Source organism: Sinohyriopsis cumingii, chromosome 5 (genome assembly GCF_028554795.1).
Source record: "Sinohyriopsis cumingii isolate HCF-2022 chromosome 5, ASM2855479v2, whole genome shotgun sequence".
Lineage (NCBI taxonomy): Eukaryota > Metazoa > Mollusca > Bivalvia > Unionida > Unionidae > Sinohyriopsis > Sinohyriopsis cumingii.
In genome coordinates, this window is record NC_142965.1 from 116,918,816 (window position 1) to 116,939,075 (window position 20,260).

Sequence of the window (20,260 nt, forward strand, 5' to 3'; positions counted from 1 at the left end):
ATACATATCTCACAGCTGGGGAAAAAATGACGTTAACTTCCGAAGATTTTGAATGTATCTTGTGTAAACATTTTGCCCTTCAGTTATGTTTTCTAAAACAATTTAGTACCAGTTACTCTCCTAAACTCTGTAACATTGATGTTAATTGTTTTCAGTTTTGTCTTGCCCGTTTGTATCCTGATAACTTTGATTGTTATATATTTACAATACTTTAAAATTTCTTGAAAGCATTTCTTAATTTAAAAACCCATCTTTTTAAACAATCACATTTTTAATTCTATCAGTATTCCACAATTTCCCTACAGCACATGATTTATAGAAAATAGATTTCTCATTACTTTTCTTGGTTGTATCTAATATACACACGTGTTTAGCTATTTTTATAAATTTCTGGGACAAATTTGCCTCACAATATTCAGATAGTCTGCAAAGTTAGTCCTATAAATGTTGTTCTTAATTACTCCACAATTTTTTTCAATTTGTTTTTTCTACAAAGATGGGTTCTACATTTTTTAATTTTCAGAAAAACAAAACAAAAAAAAAACAAAACAAAAGCAAACAAACAAATACCCTACTCAAACCAAACAAACAACAACCAAACAAACCACCCACCCCCACCCACCCAAAAAAAACAACATTAAATTTGACGTCCACTTCATGATATATTCCCACAGGAGCACCAGAAGCTGACTGTCGAAGCGTCAAAAACGCGATCCCAGTGGACATAGAACCAACAGGACCAAAACAATACAAATGTACTTACGTTCCCCCAACCCCTGGAGCGTACCTCTTGGACATCAAATGGGATAATAGGCCCCTCAAGGTCTGCCCCTTCAAGATCAATGTGCACAATCCAGTGTACCCTCATCGGGTCAATGTTTCGCCGGATGATATAACTCAAGGAGGGGAGGTTGGTAAAGACTTCCACATTAGGGTTGACCCAAGAGAAGCTGGCCATGGTAAGTTACCGCCATTATTTCGCGAGTAAGTCAATTCCAACAGCAAACATCATAGACCCTAATACGTCTTCGCATAATGCGCATGCTTATCAGGGTCGATGATGTTTGTGCTATCGATTATTCTCATGCATAGATACATACATAACGTCTATTAACAAACGTAGCTAAATTTTTCTCTTAATGTCGTATATTATTATAAACTTATCATCTGCCAAACAATTGATTTGTTTCTGAAAATCTGTTATGTTTTGTGGCACAAGAATTGCACATTTGTGAGATTCAAAATAATTCTTTTTACACACTTTGATTAAAGAAAAGAAGCATTGTTCGCATAAGTGAATACTATGTTCAAAACAAGAACTTTAATCAATGGAGATTTCTGATTTTACAATATATCCGTAAGTATTATTGATGTTCTGCTTTAGTTTCATGGCTTTAAAAGAGTATTATCTTATGTAATGAAGCATATTGCCTAATTTATGCCAGTTGGTATGTTACAAAGCAGTGGAAAAACTTACATTTTGGAAATGTTAGCGTCACAGCTTTATCCAGTCATCATGCAACTTTCTTGTAGCTGTTACCATCTAACTTTCTTGTAACTGTTACCATGTAACTTTAATGTAGCTGTTACCATGTAACTTTCTTACAGCTGTTACCATCTAACTTTCTTGTAGCTGTTACCATGTAACTTTATTGTTGCTGTTACCATCTAACTTTCTTGTAGCTGTTACCATCTAACTTTCTTGTAGTTGTTACCATCTAACTTTCTTGTAGCTGTTACCATCTAACTTTACTGTAGCTGTTACCATCTAACTTTCTTGTAGCTGTTTCCATGTAACTTTCATGTAGCTGTTACCATCTAACTTTCTTGTAGCTGTTACCATCTAACTTTCATGTAGCTGTTACCATGTAACTTTCTTGTAGCTATTACCATCTAACTTTCTTGTAGCTGTTACCATCTAACTTCATTGTAGCTGTTACCATCTAACTTTCTTGTAGCTGTTACCATGTAACTTTCTTGTAGCTGTTACCATCTAACTTTCTTGTAGTTGTTACCATGTAACTTTCTTGCAGTTGTTACCATATTTTTTGTAGCTGTTACCATGTAACTTTATTGTTGCTGTTACCATCTAACTTTCTTGTAGTTGTTACCATCTAACTTTCTTGTAGCTGTTACAATCTAACTTTATTGTAGCTGTTACCATCTAACTTTCCTGTAGTTGTTACCACGTAACTTTCCTGTAGCTGTTACCATCTAACTTTCTTGTAGCTGTTACCATCTAACTTTCATGTAGCTGTTACCATGTAACTTTCTTGTAGCTGTTACCATGTAACTTTCCTGTAGCTGTTACCATCTAACTTTCTTGTAGCTGTTACCATCTAACTTTCATGTAGCTGTTACCATGTAACTTTCTTGTAGCTGTTACCATCTAACTTTCTTGTAGCTGTTACCATCTAACTTTCTTGTAGTTGTTACCATCTAACTTTCTTGTAGCTGTTACCATCTAACTTTATTGTAGCTGTTACCATCTAACTTTCTTGTAACTGTTACCATGTAACTTTATTGTAGCTGTTACCATGTAACTTTCTTGCAGCTGTTACCATCTAACTTTCTTGTAGCTGTTACCGTCTAACTTTATTGTTGCTGTTACCATCTAACTTTCTTGTAGCTGTTACCATCTAACTTTCTTGTAGCTGTTACCATCTAACTTTCTTGTAGTTGTTACCATCTAACTTTCTTGTAGCTGTTACCATCTAACTTTACTGTAGCTGTTACCATGTAACTTTCTTGTAGCTGTTACCATGTAACTTTCCTGTAGCTGTTACCATCTAACTTTCTTGTAGCTGTTACCATCTAACTTTCATGTAGCTGTTACCATGTAACTTTCTTGTAGCTGTTACCATCTAACTTTCTTGTAGCTGTTACCATCTCACTTCATTGTAGCTGTTACCATCTAACTTTCTTGTAGCTGTTATCATGTAACTTTCTTGTAGCTGTTACCATCTAACTTCATTGTAGCTGTTACCATGTAACTTTCTTGTAGCTGTTACCATCTAACTTTCTTGTAGTTGTTACCATGTAACTTTATTGTAGCTGTTACCATGTAACTTTCTTCCAGCTGTTACCATCTTTTTTTTGTAGCTGTTACCATGTAACTTTATTGTTGCTGTTACCATCTAACTTTCTTGTAGTTGTTACCATCTAACTTTCTTGTAGCTGTTACAATCTAACTTTATTGTAGCTGTTACCATCTAACTTTCTTGTAGCTGTTACCATCTAACTTTCTTGTAGCTGTTACCATGTAACTTTCTTGTAGCTGTTACCATCTAACTTTCTTGTAGCTGTTACCATCTAACTTTCTTGTAGCTGTTACCATTTAACTTTATTGTAGCTGTTACCATCTAACTTTCTTGTAGTTGTTACCATCTAACTTTCTTGTAGCTGTTACCATCTAACTTTATTGTTGCTGTTACCATCTAACTTTCTTGTAGCTGTTACCATGTAACTTTCCTGTAGCTGTTACCATCTAACTTTCTTGTAGCTGTTACCATCTAACTTTCACGTAGCTGTTACCATGTAACTTTCTTGTAGCTGTTACCATGTAACTTTCTTGTAGCTGTTACCATCTAACTTTCATGTAGCTGTTACCATGTAACTTTCTTGTAGCTGTTACCATCTAACTTTCTTGTAGCTGTTACCATCTAACTTTCTTGTAGCTGTTACCATCTAACTTTCTTGTAGTTGTTACCATCTAACTTTCTTGTAGCTGTTACCATCTAACTTTCTTGTAGCTGTTACCATCTAACTTCATTGTAGCTGTTACCATCTAACTTTCTTGTAGCTGTTACCATGTAACTTTCTTGTAGCTGTTACCATCTAACTTTCTTGTAGTTGTTACCATGTAACTTTATTGTAGCTGTTACCATGTAACTTTCTTGCAGCTGTTATCATCTTTTTTGTAGCTGTTACCATGTAACTTTATTGTTGCTGTTACCATCTAACTTTCTTGTAGTTGTTATCATCTAACTTTCTTGTAGCTGTTACCATCTAACTTTCTTGTAGAAGTTACCATCTAACTTTCTTGTAGCTGTTACCGTCTAACTTTATTGTAGCTGTTACCATTTAACTTTCCTGTAGCTGTTACCATGTAACTTTCTTGTATCTGTTACCGTCTAACTTTCTTGTAGCTGCTATCATCTAACTTTTTTGTCGCTGTTACCATCTGACTTTGTTGTAGCTGTTACCATCTAACTTTCTTGTAGATGTTACCATCTAACTCTCTTGTAGCTGTTACCATCTAACTTTCCTGTAGCTGTTACCATCTAATTTTCTTGTAGCTGTTACCATGTAACTTTCTTGTAGCTGTTACCGTCTAACTTTCTTGTAGTGTTACCATCTAACTTTCTTGTAGCTGTTACCATCTAACTTTCTTGTAGCTGTTACCATGTAACTTTCTTGTAGCTGTTACCATCTAACTTCATTGTAGCTGTTACCATCTAACTTTCTTGTAGCTGTTACCATGTAACTTTCTTGTAGCTGTTACCATCTAACTTTCTTGTAGTTGTTACCATGTAACTTTCTTGCAGTTGTTACCATATTTTTTGTAGCTGTTACCATGTAACTTTATTGTTGCTGTTACCATCTAACTTTCTTGTAGTTGTTACCATCTAACTTTCTTGTAGCTGTTACAATCTAACTTTATTGTAGCTGTTACCATCTAACTTTCCTGTAGTTGTTACCACGTAACTTTCCTGTAGCTGTTACCATCTAACTTTCTTGTAGCTGTTACCATCTAACTTTCATGTAGCTGTTACCATGTAACTTTCTTGTAGCTGTTACCATGTAACTTTCCTGTAGCTGTTACCATCTAACTTTCTTGTAGCTGTTACCATCTAACTTTCATGTAGCTGTTACCATGTAACTTTCTTGTAGCTGTTACCATCTAACTTTCTTGTAGCTGTTACCATCTAACTTTCTTGTAGTTGTTACCATCTAACTTTCTTGTAGCTGTTACCATCTAACTTTATTGTAGCTGTTACCATCTAACTTTCTTGTAACTGTTACCATGTAACTTTATTGTAGCTGTTACCATGTAACTTTCTTGCAGCTGTTACCATCTAACTTTCTTGTAGCTGTTACCGTCTAACTTTATTGTTGCTGTTACCATCTAACTTTCTTGTAGCTGTTACCATCTAACTTTCTTGTAGCTGTTACCATCTAACTTTCTTGTAGTTGTTACCATCTAACTTTCTTGTAGCTGTTACCATCTAACTTTACTGTAGCTGTTACCATGTAACTTTCTTGTAGCTGTTACCATGTAACTTTCCTGTAGCTGTTACCATCTAACTTTCTTGTAGCTGTTACCATCTAACTTTCATGTAGCTGTTACCATGTAACTTTCTTGTAGCTGTTACCATCTAACTTTCTTGTAGCTGTTACCATCTCACTTCATTGTAGCTGTTACCATCTAACTTTCTTGTAGCTGTTATCATGTAACTTTCTTGTAGCTGTTACCATCTAACTTCATTGTAGCTGTTACCATGTAACTTTCTTGTAGCTGTTACCATCTAACTTTCTTGTAGTTGTTACCATGTAACTTTATTGTAGCTGTTACCATGTAACTTTCTTCCAGCTGTTACCATCCTTTTTTTGTAGCTGTTACCATGTAACTTTATTGTTGCTGTTACCATCTAACTTTCTTGTAGTTGTTACCATCTAACTTTCTTGTAGCTGTTACAATCTAACTTTATTGTAGCTGTTACCATCTAACTTTCCTGTAGTTGTTACCACGTAACTTTCCTGTAGCTGTTACCATCTAACTTTCTTGTAGCTGTTACCATCTAACTTTCATGCAGCTGTTACCATCTAACTTTCTTGTAGCTGTTACCGTCTAACTTTCTTGTAGCTGTTACCATCTAACTTTCTTGTAGCTGTTACCATGTAACTTTCTTGTAGCTGTTACCATCTAACTTTCCTGTAGCTGTTACCATCTAACTTTCTTGTAGCTGTTACCATTTAACTTTATTGTAGCTGTTACCATCTAACTTTCTTGTAGTTGTTACCATCTAACTTTCTTGTAGCTGTTACCATCTAACTTTATTGTAGCTGTTACCATCTAACTTTCTTGTAGCTGTTACCATGTAACTTTCCTGTAGCTGTTACCATCTAACTTTCTTGTAGCTGTTACCATCTAACTTTCACGTAGCTGTTACCATGTAACTTTCTTGTAGCTGTTACCATGTAACTTTCTTGTAGCTGTTACCATCTAACTTTCATGTAGCTGTTACCATGTAACTTTCTTGTAGCTGTTACCATCTAACTTTCTTGTAGCTGTTACCATGTAACTTTCTTGTAGCTGTTACCATCTAACTTTCTTGTAGTTGTTACCATCTAACTTTCTTGTAGCTGTTACCATCTAACTTTCTTGTAGCTGTTACCATCTAACTTCATTGTAGCTGTTACCATCTAACTTTCTTGTAGCTGTTACCATGTAACTTTCTTGTAGCTGTTACCATCTAACTTTCTTGTAGTTGTTACCATGTAACTTTATTGTAGCTGTTACCATGTAACTTTCTTGCAGCTGTTATCATCTTTTTTGTAGCTGTTACCATGTAACTTTATTGTTGCTGTTACCATCTAACTTTCTTGTAGTTGTTATCATCTAACTTTCTTGTAGCTGTTACCATCTAACTTTCTTGTAGAAGTTACCATCTAACTTTCTTGTAGCTGTTACCGTCTAACTTTATTGTAGCTGTTACCATTTAACTTTCCTGTAGCTGTTACCATGTAACTTTCTTGTATCTGTTACCGTCTAACTTTCTTGTAGCTGCTATCATCTAACTTTTTTGTCGCTGTTACCATCTGACTTTGTTGTAGCTGTTACCATCTAACTTTCTTGTAGATGTTACCATCTAACTCTCTTGTAGCTGTTACCATCTAACTTTCCTGTAGCTGTTACCATCTAATTTTCTTGTAGCTGTTACCATGTAACTTTCTTGTAGCTGTTACCGTCTAACTTTCTTGTAGTGTTACCATCTAACTTTCTTGTAGCTGTTACCATCTAACTTTCTTGTAGCTGTTACCATGTAACTTTCTTGTAGCTGTTACCATCTAACTTTATTGTAGCTGTTACCATCTAACTTTCCTGTAGCTGTTACCATGTAACTTTCTTGTATCTGTTACCGTCTAACTTTCTTGTAGATGCTATCATCTAACTTTTTTGTCGCTGCTACCATCTGACTTTGTTGTAGCTGTTACCATCTAACTTTCTTGTAGATGTTACCATCTAACTCTCTTGTAGCTGTTACCATCTAACTTTCCTGTAGCTGTTACCATCTAACTTTCTTGTAACTGTTACCATTTAACGTTCTTGTAGCTGTTACCATCATACTTTCTTGTAGCTGTTACCATCTATCTTTCTTGCAGCTGTTACTATCTAACTTTCTTGTAGCTGTTACCATCTAAATTTCTTGTAGCTGTTACCACTTAACGTTCTTGTAGCTGTTACCATCTAACTTTCTTGTAGCTGTTACCATCTAACTTTCTAGCTGTTACCATCTAACTTTAACAAGGAAATGGATATGAGCATGTTTTGTTTTTTATCGTTATTGAAGAAAGGGGGAACGGTATGTCTTTTTCATTAGCAAGGAAATGTATATCCATATGTCATTTTCATTGGTAAGGAAATGTATATCCATATGTCTTCTTTCATTACCAAGGAAATGTATATCCATATGTCTTTTCCGTTACCAAGAAAATAGATATTCGTATGTTTTTCCGATACCAAAGAAATTAATATCCATCTTTTCTTCCGTCACAAAACACGAATATCCATATGTTCATTGAATATTATCTTAATATTTTTTTTTTAGTTTTTCTCAAATGTCAATATGCCCCCCCCCCCATAAGGTTGTGAAAATTCGAGCATTTGGTGAAATTTCGAAAAGATACTTCAGAGACTCTTTCTATTTCCACACCTCGTAGCTTTCCGTGCAAAGAATTGTGCGGATCACGAACGCATCTGAAATAGTTGTTAGTCTATCAGCGGTATGCATTCAGGAGAGACAATGTAGCATATCATGAATTACGGAACAATACTATTTGTTAAAATAATTTATTCAGGCAAATTGACTGTTAAATGCACCGGTCCTCATGGTCAGGATGTACCAGCAGAACTCCAAGAGAATTTCGACGGGACGTTTAGAGTCACTACCCGACCGACTGATCGGGGGATGCATATACTGGAGGTCCGATTGAATGGGGAACATGTGAAAGGTATGGCAACATCTTCCATGTCTTCATTTTCACGGCACAGCCGTTTCGATTAATGTACGGATCTTCCATAAGAGTACGTTGAAAAATTAACATTGAGATGGCATAAAATCACAGTTTAAAAGAACCCCTTGATCATTTCCAAGCCATATATTATATAATTGATTTTACAGCTGTTATAGTAGCGCAATTATGTTTAAGGCAACCCTGGTCGTTTGCTATCCACTTTGACCTCTAAAAGTTATCATAGTACATATATGTAAAGCAACAAACTACTGATGTAACTGATTAAAAGATCTAAATATCTAAGTGCCTGAATACAGGTTCTAAATATCGAAGTGCCTGAATACAAGTTCTAAGTATCTAGGTGGCTTGATGAAAATAGTAAGTATCTAGTGCCTTAATAGAGGTTCTGAGTATTTAAGTGTCTCAAAGAAAGTTCTGAGTATCTGAGTGCCTTAATAAATGCTTGAAGTATCGGTGCCTTAATAATAGTTATGTGCATCTAGGTGCCTTAATAAACAGTCTAGTTGACGTAATAAAAGTGATAAGTATATAAGTGCCTTTAATAAAAGCTCTAAGGATCTGAGTGCTTTAATAAATGTTCTAAGGATCTAAGTGCCATAATAAAAGTTCTTAGGATCTAAGTGCCTTAATACAAGTTCTAAGTATCTCAGTGCCATTAACACAAGTTCTAACGATCTAAATGCCTGAGTGCCTTAATACAAGTTCTAAGTATCTGAGTGCCTGAATACAAGTTCTAAGTATCTGAGTGCCTGAATACAAGTTCTAAGTATATAAGTGCCTGAATACAAGTTCTAAGTATCTAAGTGCCTGAATACAAGTTCTAAGTATCTAAGTGCCTGAATACAAGTTCTAAGTATCTAAGTGCCTGAATACAACTTCTAAGTATCTAAGTGCCTGAATACAAGTTCTAAGTATCTAAGTGCCTGAATACAAGTTCTTAGTATTTAAGTGTCTAAATAAAAGTATTTATTATTTAAGTGCTTTAATAAATGCTTCAAGTATCTGGTGCCTTAACTAAAGTTATATGTGACGTAATAAACGTCCTAAGTATCCACGTATCTTAATAAAAGTTCTAAGTATCTAAGTGCTTTAATGAAAGTTCTGAGTATCTAAGTACCTTACTGACACTTCTAAATATCTAAGTGCCTTACTGACACTTCTAAATATCTAAGTACCTTACTGACACTTCTAAATATCTAAGTGCATTAATAAAAATTATAAGTATCTAAGTGCCTGAATAACATTTTTAAGTATCTTCTTATTCAGTCACTTAGATACTCAGAACTTTTAATCTTATAGATAATCTAAGTGCCTCAAGAAAAATTCTAAGTATCCTTAAGAATAATGCGAGTCATCGTTTAATATGCCTAAATATTATTCTCTGCACTAATAGGAGGTGTGTGCGCTCGCGTATGTGTGCGCGCGCGTATCTGTCTGTGTGTGTGTGTGTGTGTGTGAGAGAGAGAGAGAGAGAGAGAGAGAGAGAGAGAGAGAGAGAAATATATAGTTAACATAATAACCTAAACTTAGCAAGGAGAAACAAGCATTTTCTCCTTATTTTACATAATGATCGTCACGAATCTTTCATAGATATTCATATTTTAATGAGTAACTATTATTGTGATATGTATTATTGTTATATTTTTGGAGAATGTTGCTCATTTTGATGTTTCACCATTAATTAATTGACCGTTAATAAGTGTATGCATATGACATACATTGCTTCATACAGTAGGGATCAGAACAGTAGGAGTTCATTTCTTTGCTGACTTGATACAAGAAAAGAAAACATCAGATTAAGGGTACTCTTTCTGAACTTCAGTGTGAATAGTATCGCTGTTCATTTCTTTTCAGGCAGTCCGTACACCATCACCATGAGAGACCGAGAGTACGGTCCGCTGAGGGTTTATGGTCCTGGGTTGCAGAATGGAATCCTCCCAGATTACCAGGGATATTTCTGGGCTGATGCTTCAGAGGCAGGACCTGGGGAGCTGCACGTCAGTATCATGGGACCTAAAGGTAAAATAGATTTCATTATTTCATACGTTTTGTTGTACATCACCAATAACTCTAGCTGAGGTCGCTGTAGGTCTTACCTTACAAAGATTCTATTAAATACGTTAAGGTGGCCATTGCAAAATTATTGCTTCAAAACGAGGACAACACATCATTTCTTTCCGGTAGCTGTTACAATTATAGATGGTTGTATTCCACTCGGGTAAAACAGTCCTGATAGTTAATTATTTAGTGTATCTGACTCACAACTAATAGAGCGTGGGTTCGAATCCTGCCATCGGATGAGATTGGTTGTGTGCTTTGGTATCTTTTGGCAAGATACAATAGTTCACTTAACTTGGCATGATATAACCTTCACGTGGTGATGTGTTGAAAAACGCGATAAAAACAATCCGACGGATATAAATTATCTTCCTGTCACAATAAGGAACGATGCCCAGACAAATCAAAGAAACTATTATTTGGTCCAACAAAATTGCATTCAGTATTTGTCTTATAATGAAGTCAAAAACACCAGCAGCATTTCGGAAAGTGGCACTTGTTTTGCTAACTTTAAAGTATTTTCTGAGTTTTATACATTTTTCATCTCCACGGTTTGCTTGCCCTCTGCAATTTCGACTGACATTCAAATTTAGTTACCCGATCCATCGTTTTGGTTCAAGGTTGATACTTCCAAACATTTAGTCAAAATGCATTGTGCATAATTATTAACAAGTCACTGGAACAATAGGTCAACTTATTTTCTACGATTTATTTTAAGCGATGTAAGTAGATCAGCTGTGAGTTTCGTAGACTTCATATTACTTTTATATCTTGTTATAGGTTCTTTAATGACAGGAACTTTTACATATAAACATGTGTTTTTCTCAGGTGCGTTCCAGGTAGAGATGCACAGAATGAGTCAAAAGGAGAAACTTTTCCAGTGCCGATACAACCCCCACGAGATAGGCATTTACACCATCAACATTCAATGGTCAGGAAAGCACATCGAAGGAAGTCCCTTTAGTATATTTATAACTGACACCTTGGCAGACCTTGCAGCGTATGAAAACAGCATCGAACGTAAACCGTCTGCAAAACATAACGACATCCCAAATGAATTGATGTTTTAAATGAGGAAGCAACGAAAATGGTGATGTCGATATACAGATAATGTTTGCATATCATGCATTACATAGTCTGTAAGGAATGTGTCAAGTGTACATATGGCGTTTTGCTTCGATGGCACATCATTGAAAGCGACAGACATATGTGTCTGTTCAGCTCTTTTGTGTCCTTCTTTTAACACCATTTCCAGGAACCAGTGTCATTTTGCTTTTGATTGATCCAAGAGTGTCTTAACGTTTATTATACATTGGATAAGATGGAGGCATATTGTTGTGTTTCTGATGTTACGACGGGATATGTGTGCAAAAATAGTCAATCTTATTTTGTATATATGATCATAAAATATTTTTTTTAAAGAAGTTTATTCTCGTAAAAACACTCTAATCCGGATATTTATTAATAATGACCTTGATGAAGACAGACGAGAAAACTCGATATTTACTTAAGGTTATTTTCGGTACATTCATTTAAAAGCACACTTTCTCTTATTTTCCGTTGAAACTATTAATTTTTATTGAGATCCAAAGAAAGCAAATGTAACTGAAATAAAGACTTGAAAAGCTTTTTTTAATTAGAAAATTCTTCTGCGTCTTCGGTGTATCTCTTCATTATGTGCATATCCGAATGATAAATTCATTATTAACCTTTTGGAATCTATTGTATTAAACATGCGGACCTAATATGGGATTTATATTTAGGAAATGGTTGCGTTATATAATTAAAATTGTGAATAAGGCAGGCCATTATATTTTCAATACAAGACGGCCTCCATTCCCACTCAAGTTTAAGAATTGGCCTGCATGAGGTGGTGGAGGAAGGTGGGTGGGTGGAAAGAAGATAATATGAATTTGGTCAACTGGTTGGAGAAGATGATGCATACAGGCGAGTTGATAAATTATGTAAATCGAGGTTTCTGATTTTATTCGAATGGATTATTTCCTCGACCATTTACTTCATTCGTTATATGGATCGTATTTCATTTTATTTAAAAGTATTTTATATTGTACATGAAAGATAAAGTATGATCCAAGTCGATCGCGATAACTTTTGTTATTTGGCATTTCAAGAATTTTTTCAATATTCCATTTCTATCTAAACTCGTACACAAGATGATGGGTATAATCCAGTCTATAGGGAAAAGAAAGGGTATGTGCGACTTGACAAATTAAAAAAGGAACAGTTTTGTATATATTCACAAGTGTTGGATTTAGATTCATTCGGGTTTTCAATGCCCACACTCGTCAACATTAACAATATAAAAATAGAAACACACACACACACATACATATATATATATATATATATATATATATATATATATATATATATATATATATATATATATATATATATATATGGGGGGGGGTTTCACTATTTAACGATTGAAGTGAAATCATTATATTGATATTGTCTCAAGTGGGCAAACCAGGAATAACAACGAAAAATAATTTCATTTCGCGATAAAAAATGTAAATAGTCTTGTTATTATATATTGTCTTAGATACAATCGATTTACGTTTTTTTTTTTGATTCTGTGCCAATGTGATTGAAGGTTGCATTACATCAACAGAAAGAAGTTCCGAAATTTTTATTTCGTTGCACATTTCTTGCCTGAATTGACACTGTCAACATGGAAAGGGGGGGAGTTGTTTTAACATATCATCACATTATTTTAGCGGTATTTTTATATCTTACACCAAGTTCGTTACAAAAACAAGAAACTATATACATGTGGTAAAGCAAATCTTTGAATTTGTATTGTGTTGTCAAGTTTGTATCATATAGTATATGAGTAGTGGATGCTAACTGATATGTATGCTTTCTATAAATAGAACTTGAATAATAAAACATATTGTATGTTAATAGTACTCAAACTTAATAAAAACAATATATCACTATCAGAGCTTGTACAGTATGCTAATATCATTAACTGTCATTATCAGTAGCATGTAGTCGAGTACTATTTTCAGCCACAAATACATTGTCACTAGTGTGGGTGCATAACTTGTTTCTGGTTACTTTTTATCATATACAATGTATAATTCATAATTTATATATAATATTTTTAAAAAAAGTTCTCAGACTGTATGTAATGAATATATTTGGATTTGCTGTCATTTGCATGTATTTCTTCGTGTGATAGGCATTGTGTTGTATTTAGCCAAATATAACGCGCAGATCATTGCTAAGAGCATACACCCAGGTCTGATGTCGCATTTTGCCCAGTCAGATACGGGTTCTAACTCAGTTCGCATGAACTCTTCCTTGGAAATAAAAATGCTGATAATGCTATTGCATTACGTGGAAAGAACAATACATATATTGGTGTTATGCTGCCAGAGGTGCCCGAAGTATTATTTTCGGGGGATGGGGGCGGAGGAAAATATTGCAGTGGTCAGCTACTAATTTTCACGGATGTAGGCCAAAACACGTTTAGAGATGAAAGGGTGGATGCGGTGGGCAGCGCCCTTACCCTATGTGCTGGTGCCATGGATACTGAATTACGATGAAATAACAAAGCAGATACTGATGTGATATTGCATTATCTGGAAAGAGCAATACAGATACTGATTTGATATTACATTATGTCTGTGACGGCAAATACCTGTCCAGCATGTTCGCAGTTAGGTGAGCTTTCTATATGGGTATGCTATTATACTTAGCAAAACACAGTTATGGAGCATTAAAAAAATGGCGAAGTTCTTTACACAGCAAATGACTCAATATCACGTGCATGGATTTTGTTCTTGAATGCAAAAATACTTTACACATATTTAATAAGTCTTGTATATCTTTTTCTTTCTGTGTGAATGATCCTGTTGAAAGTATTTTATGTTAAAGTCTTTTTGATTGCACGTTTTATGCGAAAGACAAACTCATGCATACGTACATGCAGACTAATGAACTTGCATGCAATTGCTATTATATATATATATACAAGTCATGCCAATTCACAGCTTTAATGTATTATATAAAAAATTTATGAAGACATCAACTCATACAAATAAAGTATACTATTGCATTACAAATAAACCATTGCTTAATGAATACGTGTTTCTTTCGTTTCTGTGTCCAGCCACAAATGCGAAAAAACAAATGGTGTAAAACCTGTACGTCTATTCTATCCATGCGTTTGTTGACCGTCCCACCTTATTCGAGTTAAGGTCAATGTTTCTCATGAACTGTACTGTCAAGAAACCATATATTTTTCATGCAGATGGCAGGAAAGGTGCAGCAGGTGAGACACTGGTTTTATATACACCCTTCCTCGATGTATCATTGCATTTCCACATATTTTTTAAAAATATTCATTGTGTCCTATATGCAAGCATTCCAAGGTTATATCAATTAATCTCCCCCACTCCACACACACGTTTTTATTTTCTTCATCATTCGCAATGAGAAATGTCTCGTGACTAAAGCACAGTTACCAATGCGTGCACGGCATAATGCCATGTTTTCTGTATGTGGTAAGTCACTATACTGTCAGTGGGACGAAATAAAGCAAATAATACCAGTATATTATCTCTAATAAACCGTTTATATTAGCAACTCAGATATACTCGACATGTGAAGGACCATTTTGTAAGGCATTTTCACAACTGCCGATGTGTTTGTATACCACTCAGCCTTTCATAAGCGTAGGGTTTACTAAAACAATTATCTTAATGGATATTTTTAGTTTAAATCAACGTTATTCAGATGCATTCTCTTGGTTTCCTTTGTCCATTATATTTTGGTAAAAGCAGGGTACTGTACTTAGAAGAAAAAAATCATAATAGGCATTTAGGCATTTCTTGCTGTAATTCACAAAATTAATATTTCCATCAGGAACCCAAAACGTTCATGTAACTCGTAGTTTTATAATAAATTCATTTTAATCATTGTTTCGCTGTATGCAACAAGTACACGTGTTTGGATGTTTAGGAAAGAATTCGTTTGTCAGACTGCTAAACTCGGTAATAAATAAGATATTACATTCATTAAATGATATACTAACTGTCAGTAACTTGCACAATCGTATACCGCTCCGGTGGCCTAGTGGTTAGAGTGTCCGCCTCGGGTGCGGGAGGTCGCGGGTTTGAACCCCGGTCGAGTCATACAAAGGATTATTTTAAAAAATGCACTAAAGATGCCTCGCTTGTCGCTCAGCATTAAGAGGTTAATGACATGACTGGTCGACCTGGTGTCAGGATCATGTGACTGTATGGGACATCATGCTATAAGTCTGCGGCAATATGGCCCAGTGCCAGACATAACAGCAATATTACTGAAAAATTGTTGAAACTACGTTAAAAATCCCAAATCACACACACACACATTTCACTCTTGCATGCGGAGACCCCGAGTGGGTGTGTGGCCGAGTGGTCTAAAGCGCTCACCGTTACGGAATATTGTCATCTCACCTCGGCCAATGTGGATATGTGGGAAATCTTGCGGGTAGCTTCTCCTGGCTCGGTGGTTCTTTCCGGCGTTTTCCCCAAGTTCTTCCTCCACAATTTATGCTGGCCGCCATGTATAACCTATCTTGCGTTAATCCCTTTAACAACAATCACAGAACCTCGCATGCAAAGTCTCTTCTATACATCCAGAGCTATACATGGTAATATTAACCTGTACAAGAATAAAGGGGTTACGAAAAGCTGGTGATTATACCGTATAGACAGTAAATGAGATTATGTAAAGAGTCAAGAAATGACACGTTTAAGAATTAACTTGAGAGACTGATGTACTTATTTCAGACATATAGTTAAATTAAGTTTTGCTTTGCAGTAAACATGATTAAAACAACTCAAAGAAAGTCGATGCTAAAACATACTTTAACATCTGTCAAAACTTAAAGAAGAAATGTCGGCAAGTAGTAATGCGTGGCAGTTGGGGTTCTAATAGAAAATAATATTGCAAACGTCTTGTGATACAAATGAGCAAGAGCGTGTTGAAACGGTGTACGTCAGAACATGAGTCATTGGTACTTAACTAGGGAATATGTAGCCCAAGAGCAGCGAGGGGTGAGGGAACATAATACGTTGGCCAGTGGAGAGCTCCGCGGGGGCTCTTTGCCACCAAGGAGCTCCCTCTGGTACGCTATGTACCCTATAAGACCGTCCAGTTTGCACCTTTTCGACAAAAATTATAAGCTTTCCTGTCTGTACTGGAAGTAGCGCCGAAATACACGCTATCGGTTGGCAATACCTGATTGTTTTCAACGCGAGTTCAGGCTCTAACGGCGTGCAGTCTTCCTCATAGTTCATCATCTAGACCCATTGATGACTTGTTATGCGCAATTGCTTTTGTAGATGACTTGAGCAACTGTAAAGCTACCGATAGTAAACACTTTTTGAAATGTTTGCTGGCCAGTCGAGGAAGTATAAAGTTAGGTTCAGGGCCGTGTCCCCAGCTCGAAGATTTTGACACACATCCTACATTGATTATATTATTTTTGAACGAGTTAGTCCGCTGCACTCCAAAATTATCGATCGATCAATCGATGATGACAAGCCTGTCTACTGTACTTTCTCTGAATACGCGCGTAGGGTTTATTCACTGTATACTTTAATCTGTCCGCTGCATATACCAAGTAGGTATATAGTAAAGCGTTCTGAATGTTAAAATGCAAATCCAAAATGCAATCAAACTTGTGTTGACGAAAACACAAGACATTTCAAACTGGCCAGCACCGTTCACGCTACCTGCAAATTATAATCAATTTATAAGAAATGTTAAACCCTAGTGAACACAGCTCTGTCTATGCTTTACGGCCCATAAGTGGTTAGTACATGTTCTGAAATCCACTGTAAAGAATTTAGACCTTTTTTAGGTGTGGAGAACTATATGGGTTGTAATTAGTTGATAATCTTCGCACTGGGATGGAGGATGACACAAACATACAGGATTTGTTCAACATAAACATTTTAATTTGTTCAGGTAAATTGTGGGGCCAGTTGACACAGCTTTTATTAAAAATGGAACAGGTGCTTCGTGAGTTATTAGTCATGGTAGAGATGGAAATTGGTTCTAAGAATTACAACCTGCTGTGTTGTCAAACGCAGAATAAAGTCTTATTTTATTTAGTTGGGAACAACTATTAGGTCCTTTACATTTTCATGCATGAAAGTTGACTGATTGTCAATCTTGAGTTGAAAGTGGTTACACACAACACACATGAACACGCATACAAGCTATTATCTGCTTTTCATCCTCTGTGGGTAACTCCTGTCAAGTTTAAACTTATGGACTACCTAACGTATTTTTTCGCCCTAGAACTTGAAATTGGGGTACAACTCACGCGAAGGGAAGTAAAGTTTTAATTACACTGGAATTTCTCCATTGTTTCGCCCTAGAAACTTCATAGTGGTTCATTTAAACTCATATGCATGAATGTAATCAATGGGGACGAGAACCAATCAGTTAGTCGTATGAAAACGAAATGAACTTTTGTCCGAGGGATGTCTTAGCACATTAACCAGAGGAAAATTACCCAGTGATTGATTCTCATGGGCTAGCAGATGACCGTTTGAAAATTATTAAGTATAAGCTTTGCCGACACTTAATTAGAGATGTTCTAGTGAGCAAATTAGGTAAGTTGTTTAAGGTCATTTTCTTATTGTTGCCGTCGTACCTTAGACAACTTTCGTTTCAGTAGCCATGGTTATTTGATGGTTCGGTGTGTACGCGGTTTGTAAAAAAGGAAAATGTTTAGGGGGCGCTCACCAGATAATATGTACTTTTGAGAGAGTGACGTATGTAAGGTGAAGTAGTTCGCATTTAAAACATGCACAATGGAGAGAATGTTGGCATACCTCTATGCTACATTAATGTAATGTGGATGATATTTCTTTTGGATATTCTACTTTTGGAAATTTTACATGATTTAAGCACACTGCTAACTAAAATGACTGCTCCTTTGTGTTAAAAAATCAGCCTGAATTAGTCTAAAGTACACTATACATAGCAGCTATTAAAATAGGGAAAATGAATTTTGCCAGACTGGACAATACCAGCTTCTGAAAGTGCAATGAATGAATTACCAAATATATAAAATGTAAAAAAAAGTTATCGGCTCTTTTTTATACAATTTACCTCTGAAGTTCAGGAAGTGAAAATGACCAAGTAGAGCTAGCACTTTTTTGAAAGGTGCACATCTGAAGTAAGGCCAAGCTGTATACTCTATAACCCACAGTATACCCATCAATCATACACCAAAATAAAGGGAACTAAAGGTTCTTTGCATTATACCTAAGATATACAAGGTCTTTTTTAAATAGCCAGTATAAGCAGTGAGGAAAGCCGGGGAAATTCTTTTTCTTTAAAATCCTAACCTATGCAAAATACGAAACTGTAGAGCGCCACCTTAGAGCAATATTGATAGTTTACGATATACTATTGAACATGGGAAGGCCATATAGAAAAAGGGCAACAACTCGTGAGGCAGCTACACAGTTCATTGAATAGTGCCGTTTAGAACAGCCGTAAGATATATCGCATTTCTATTATTGAAAGACAGCATTGTGTGGTAGAGGCACACTGAGATTGGTCGTGAAAAAAAGCGCTTCTGCTGTTTTACAGCTGCAGCTGACATACCCACGGCTTCGGCGGACACAGCATATTAGACATCATCAGCCGTATTCATTTGCTTCAAGAGCTCCGAGTGGGTCTTGGTCTTTTCGCGTGCGATCAGCTCCATTTCTGAAAATTCGTTGATTGCAACGTGTGCCTTTGTGCAGTCCGTATCTACTTTCCCATGACCATATATGTTTCATACACGTCTAGGATTAATTAAATTCACTTCCGTGATAGTATTGTTTGGAAGGGCCTGAGAAATATAATCTGAGGCTGTATTCAGTCTGGTTTCAGCTTCGACGATGACCTCATCACTTATTTATACCTTCAGGAAAGTCACCAGGTAGCACATCTTCCAGACATGACACCAGCCTGCAAGCTAGGGCTGCGACCTCAAGGGCAACATCGGTTGGGCGGCAGTGATGACTGATAAAATTCCAATGCCCGCCACACCGGTGCTTAGATAGATAGGTGTCAGTGTGGTGGCAACGCCATGCACAACATTTACTGCGCTCCGATACATTTTATAAAGACCGCGCCGCTATTTAGCCTCTACGCGTCGATCTTTTTCAACGTTGAATATTTGTTCTTGTGAACATCCTGTAGGTCTTAGAGTTTGGGATATAGTGACATTACGATTTCTCTATGCAGAGCGTGATCTGAACGTTTAACAAAGCAGCAGGCGCCTATATCGCCATAGGAAACTGGGGCAAATGCGATGTAGTGAAGGAACAATCTTAGTTTCTTAGTATCTTTGAACGGCGTATAACACGCTCACCATGAATCCCAACCAGCATGCATTCTATTAGCAGGACTTGTAACTGTATCTTTTTTGACGGTTCACGGTAATGCGACAAAACACATTATATTTTCTTCTAGTGAGCCGCATGATACATGATATTCATATCCCGAAGTATTCACAACATATTTGTCAAATGCGTTTCACTAAATACCACAGTGCCACTGTAGTAGCAATTACGTCCGCGATCACATGAGGGCAGTACCTTTTGGATTCCTGGCTCCAGTCCATCTTGAACTGATGCGTGTCAAGCGTAGGTTTCCGCATATATTCCTCTACCAGCGGTTTATATTTCTTATCTATGTTGGGCGTTTGTATTGCACCGTAGTCGCGATTAATGCCCTAAGTACCATAGACCAAAACAAGATTCTTATTTTCATACTCCCTCTCCTCGGTAGCAACGATGTCATTGTACATTGTTCCGCAAGGCTGGCATTCAAAATTGCTTTGAGTGGCTGTACAGCTAGTTGAGGCAAACCGTACAATAATGATAAACCCAGGCCGTACCAACGTTAATAG

General features: G+C 36.2%; 1 protein-coding gene across 2 annotated transcripts in view; it reads left to right on the plus strand.

The window, feature by feature from the left end:
* Positions 1 to 14,430, plus strand: part of LOC149800045 (filamin-A-like) — a 134,406-nt gene extending 119,976 nt beyond the window's left edge. For both annotated transcript variants that reach the window (XM_089959578.1, XM_089959580.1), the window contains 4 exons: positions 675 to 959; positions 8,083 to 8,235; positions 10,114 to 10,278; positions 11,146 to 14,430. In XM_089959578.1, coding sequence (XP_089815704.1) covers positions 675 to 959; positions 8,083 to 8,235; positions 10,114 to 10,278; positions 11,146 to 11,387 — 845 coding nt within the window. In that variant the 3' untranslated portion in view covers positions 11,388 to 14,430. The remainder of the gene's footprint in view (positions 1 to 674; positions 960 to 8,082; positions 8,236 to 10,113; positions 10,279 to 11,145) is intronic.
* The last annotated feature ends 5,830 nt before the right edge of the window (positions 14,431 to 20,260 follow it).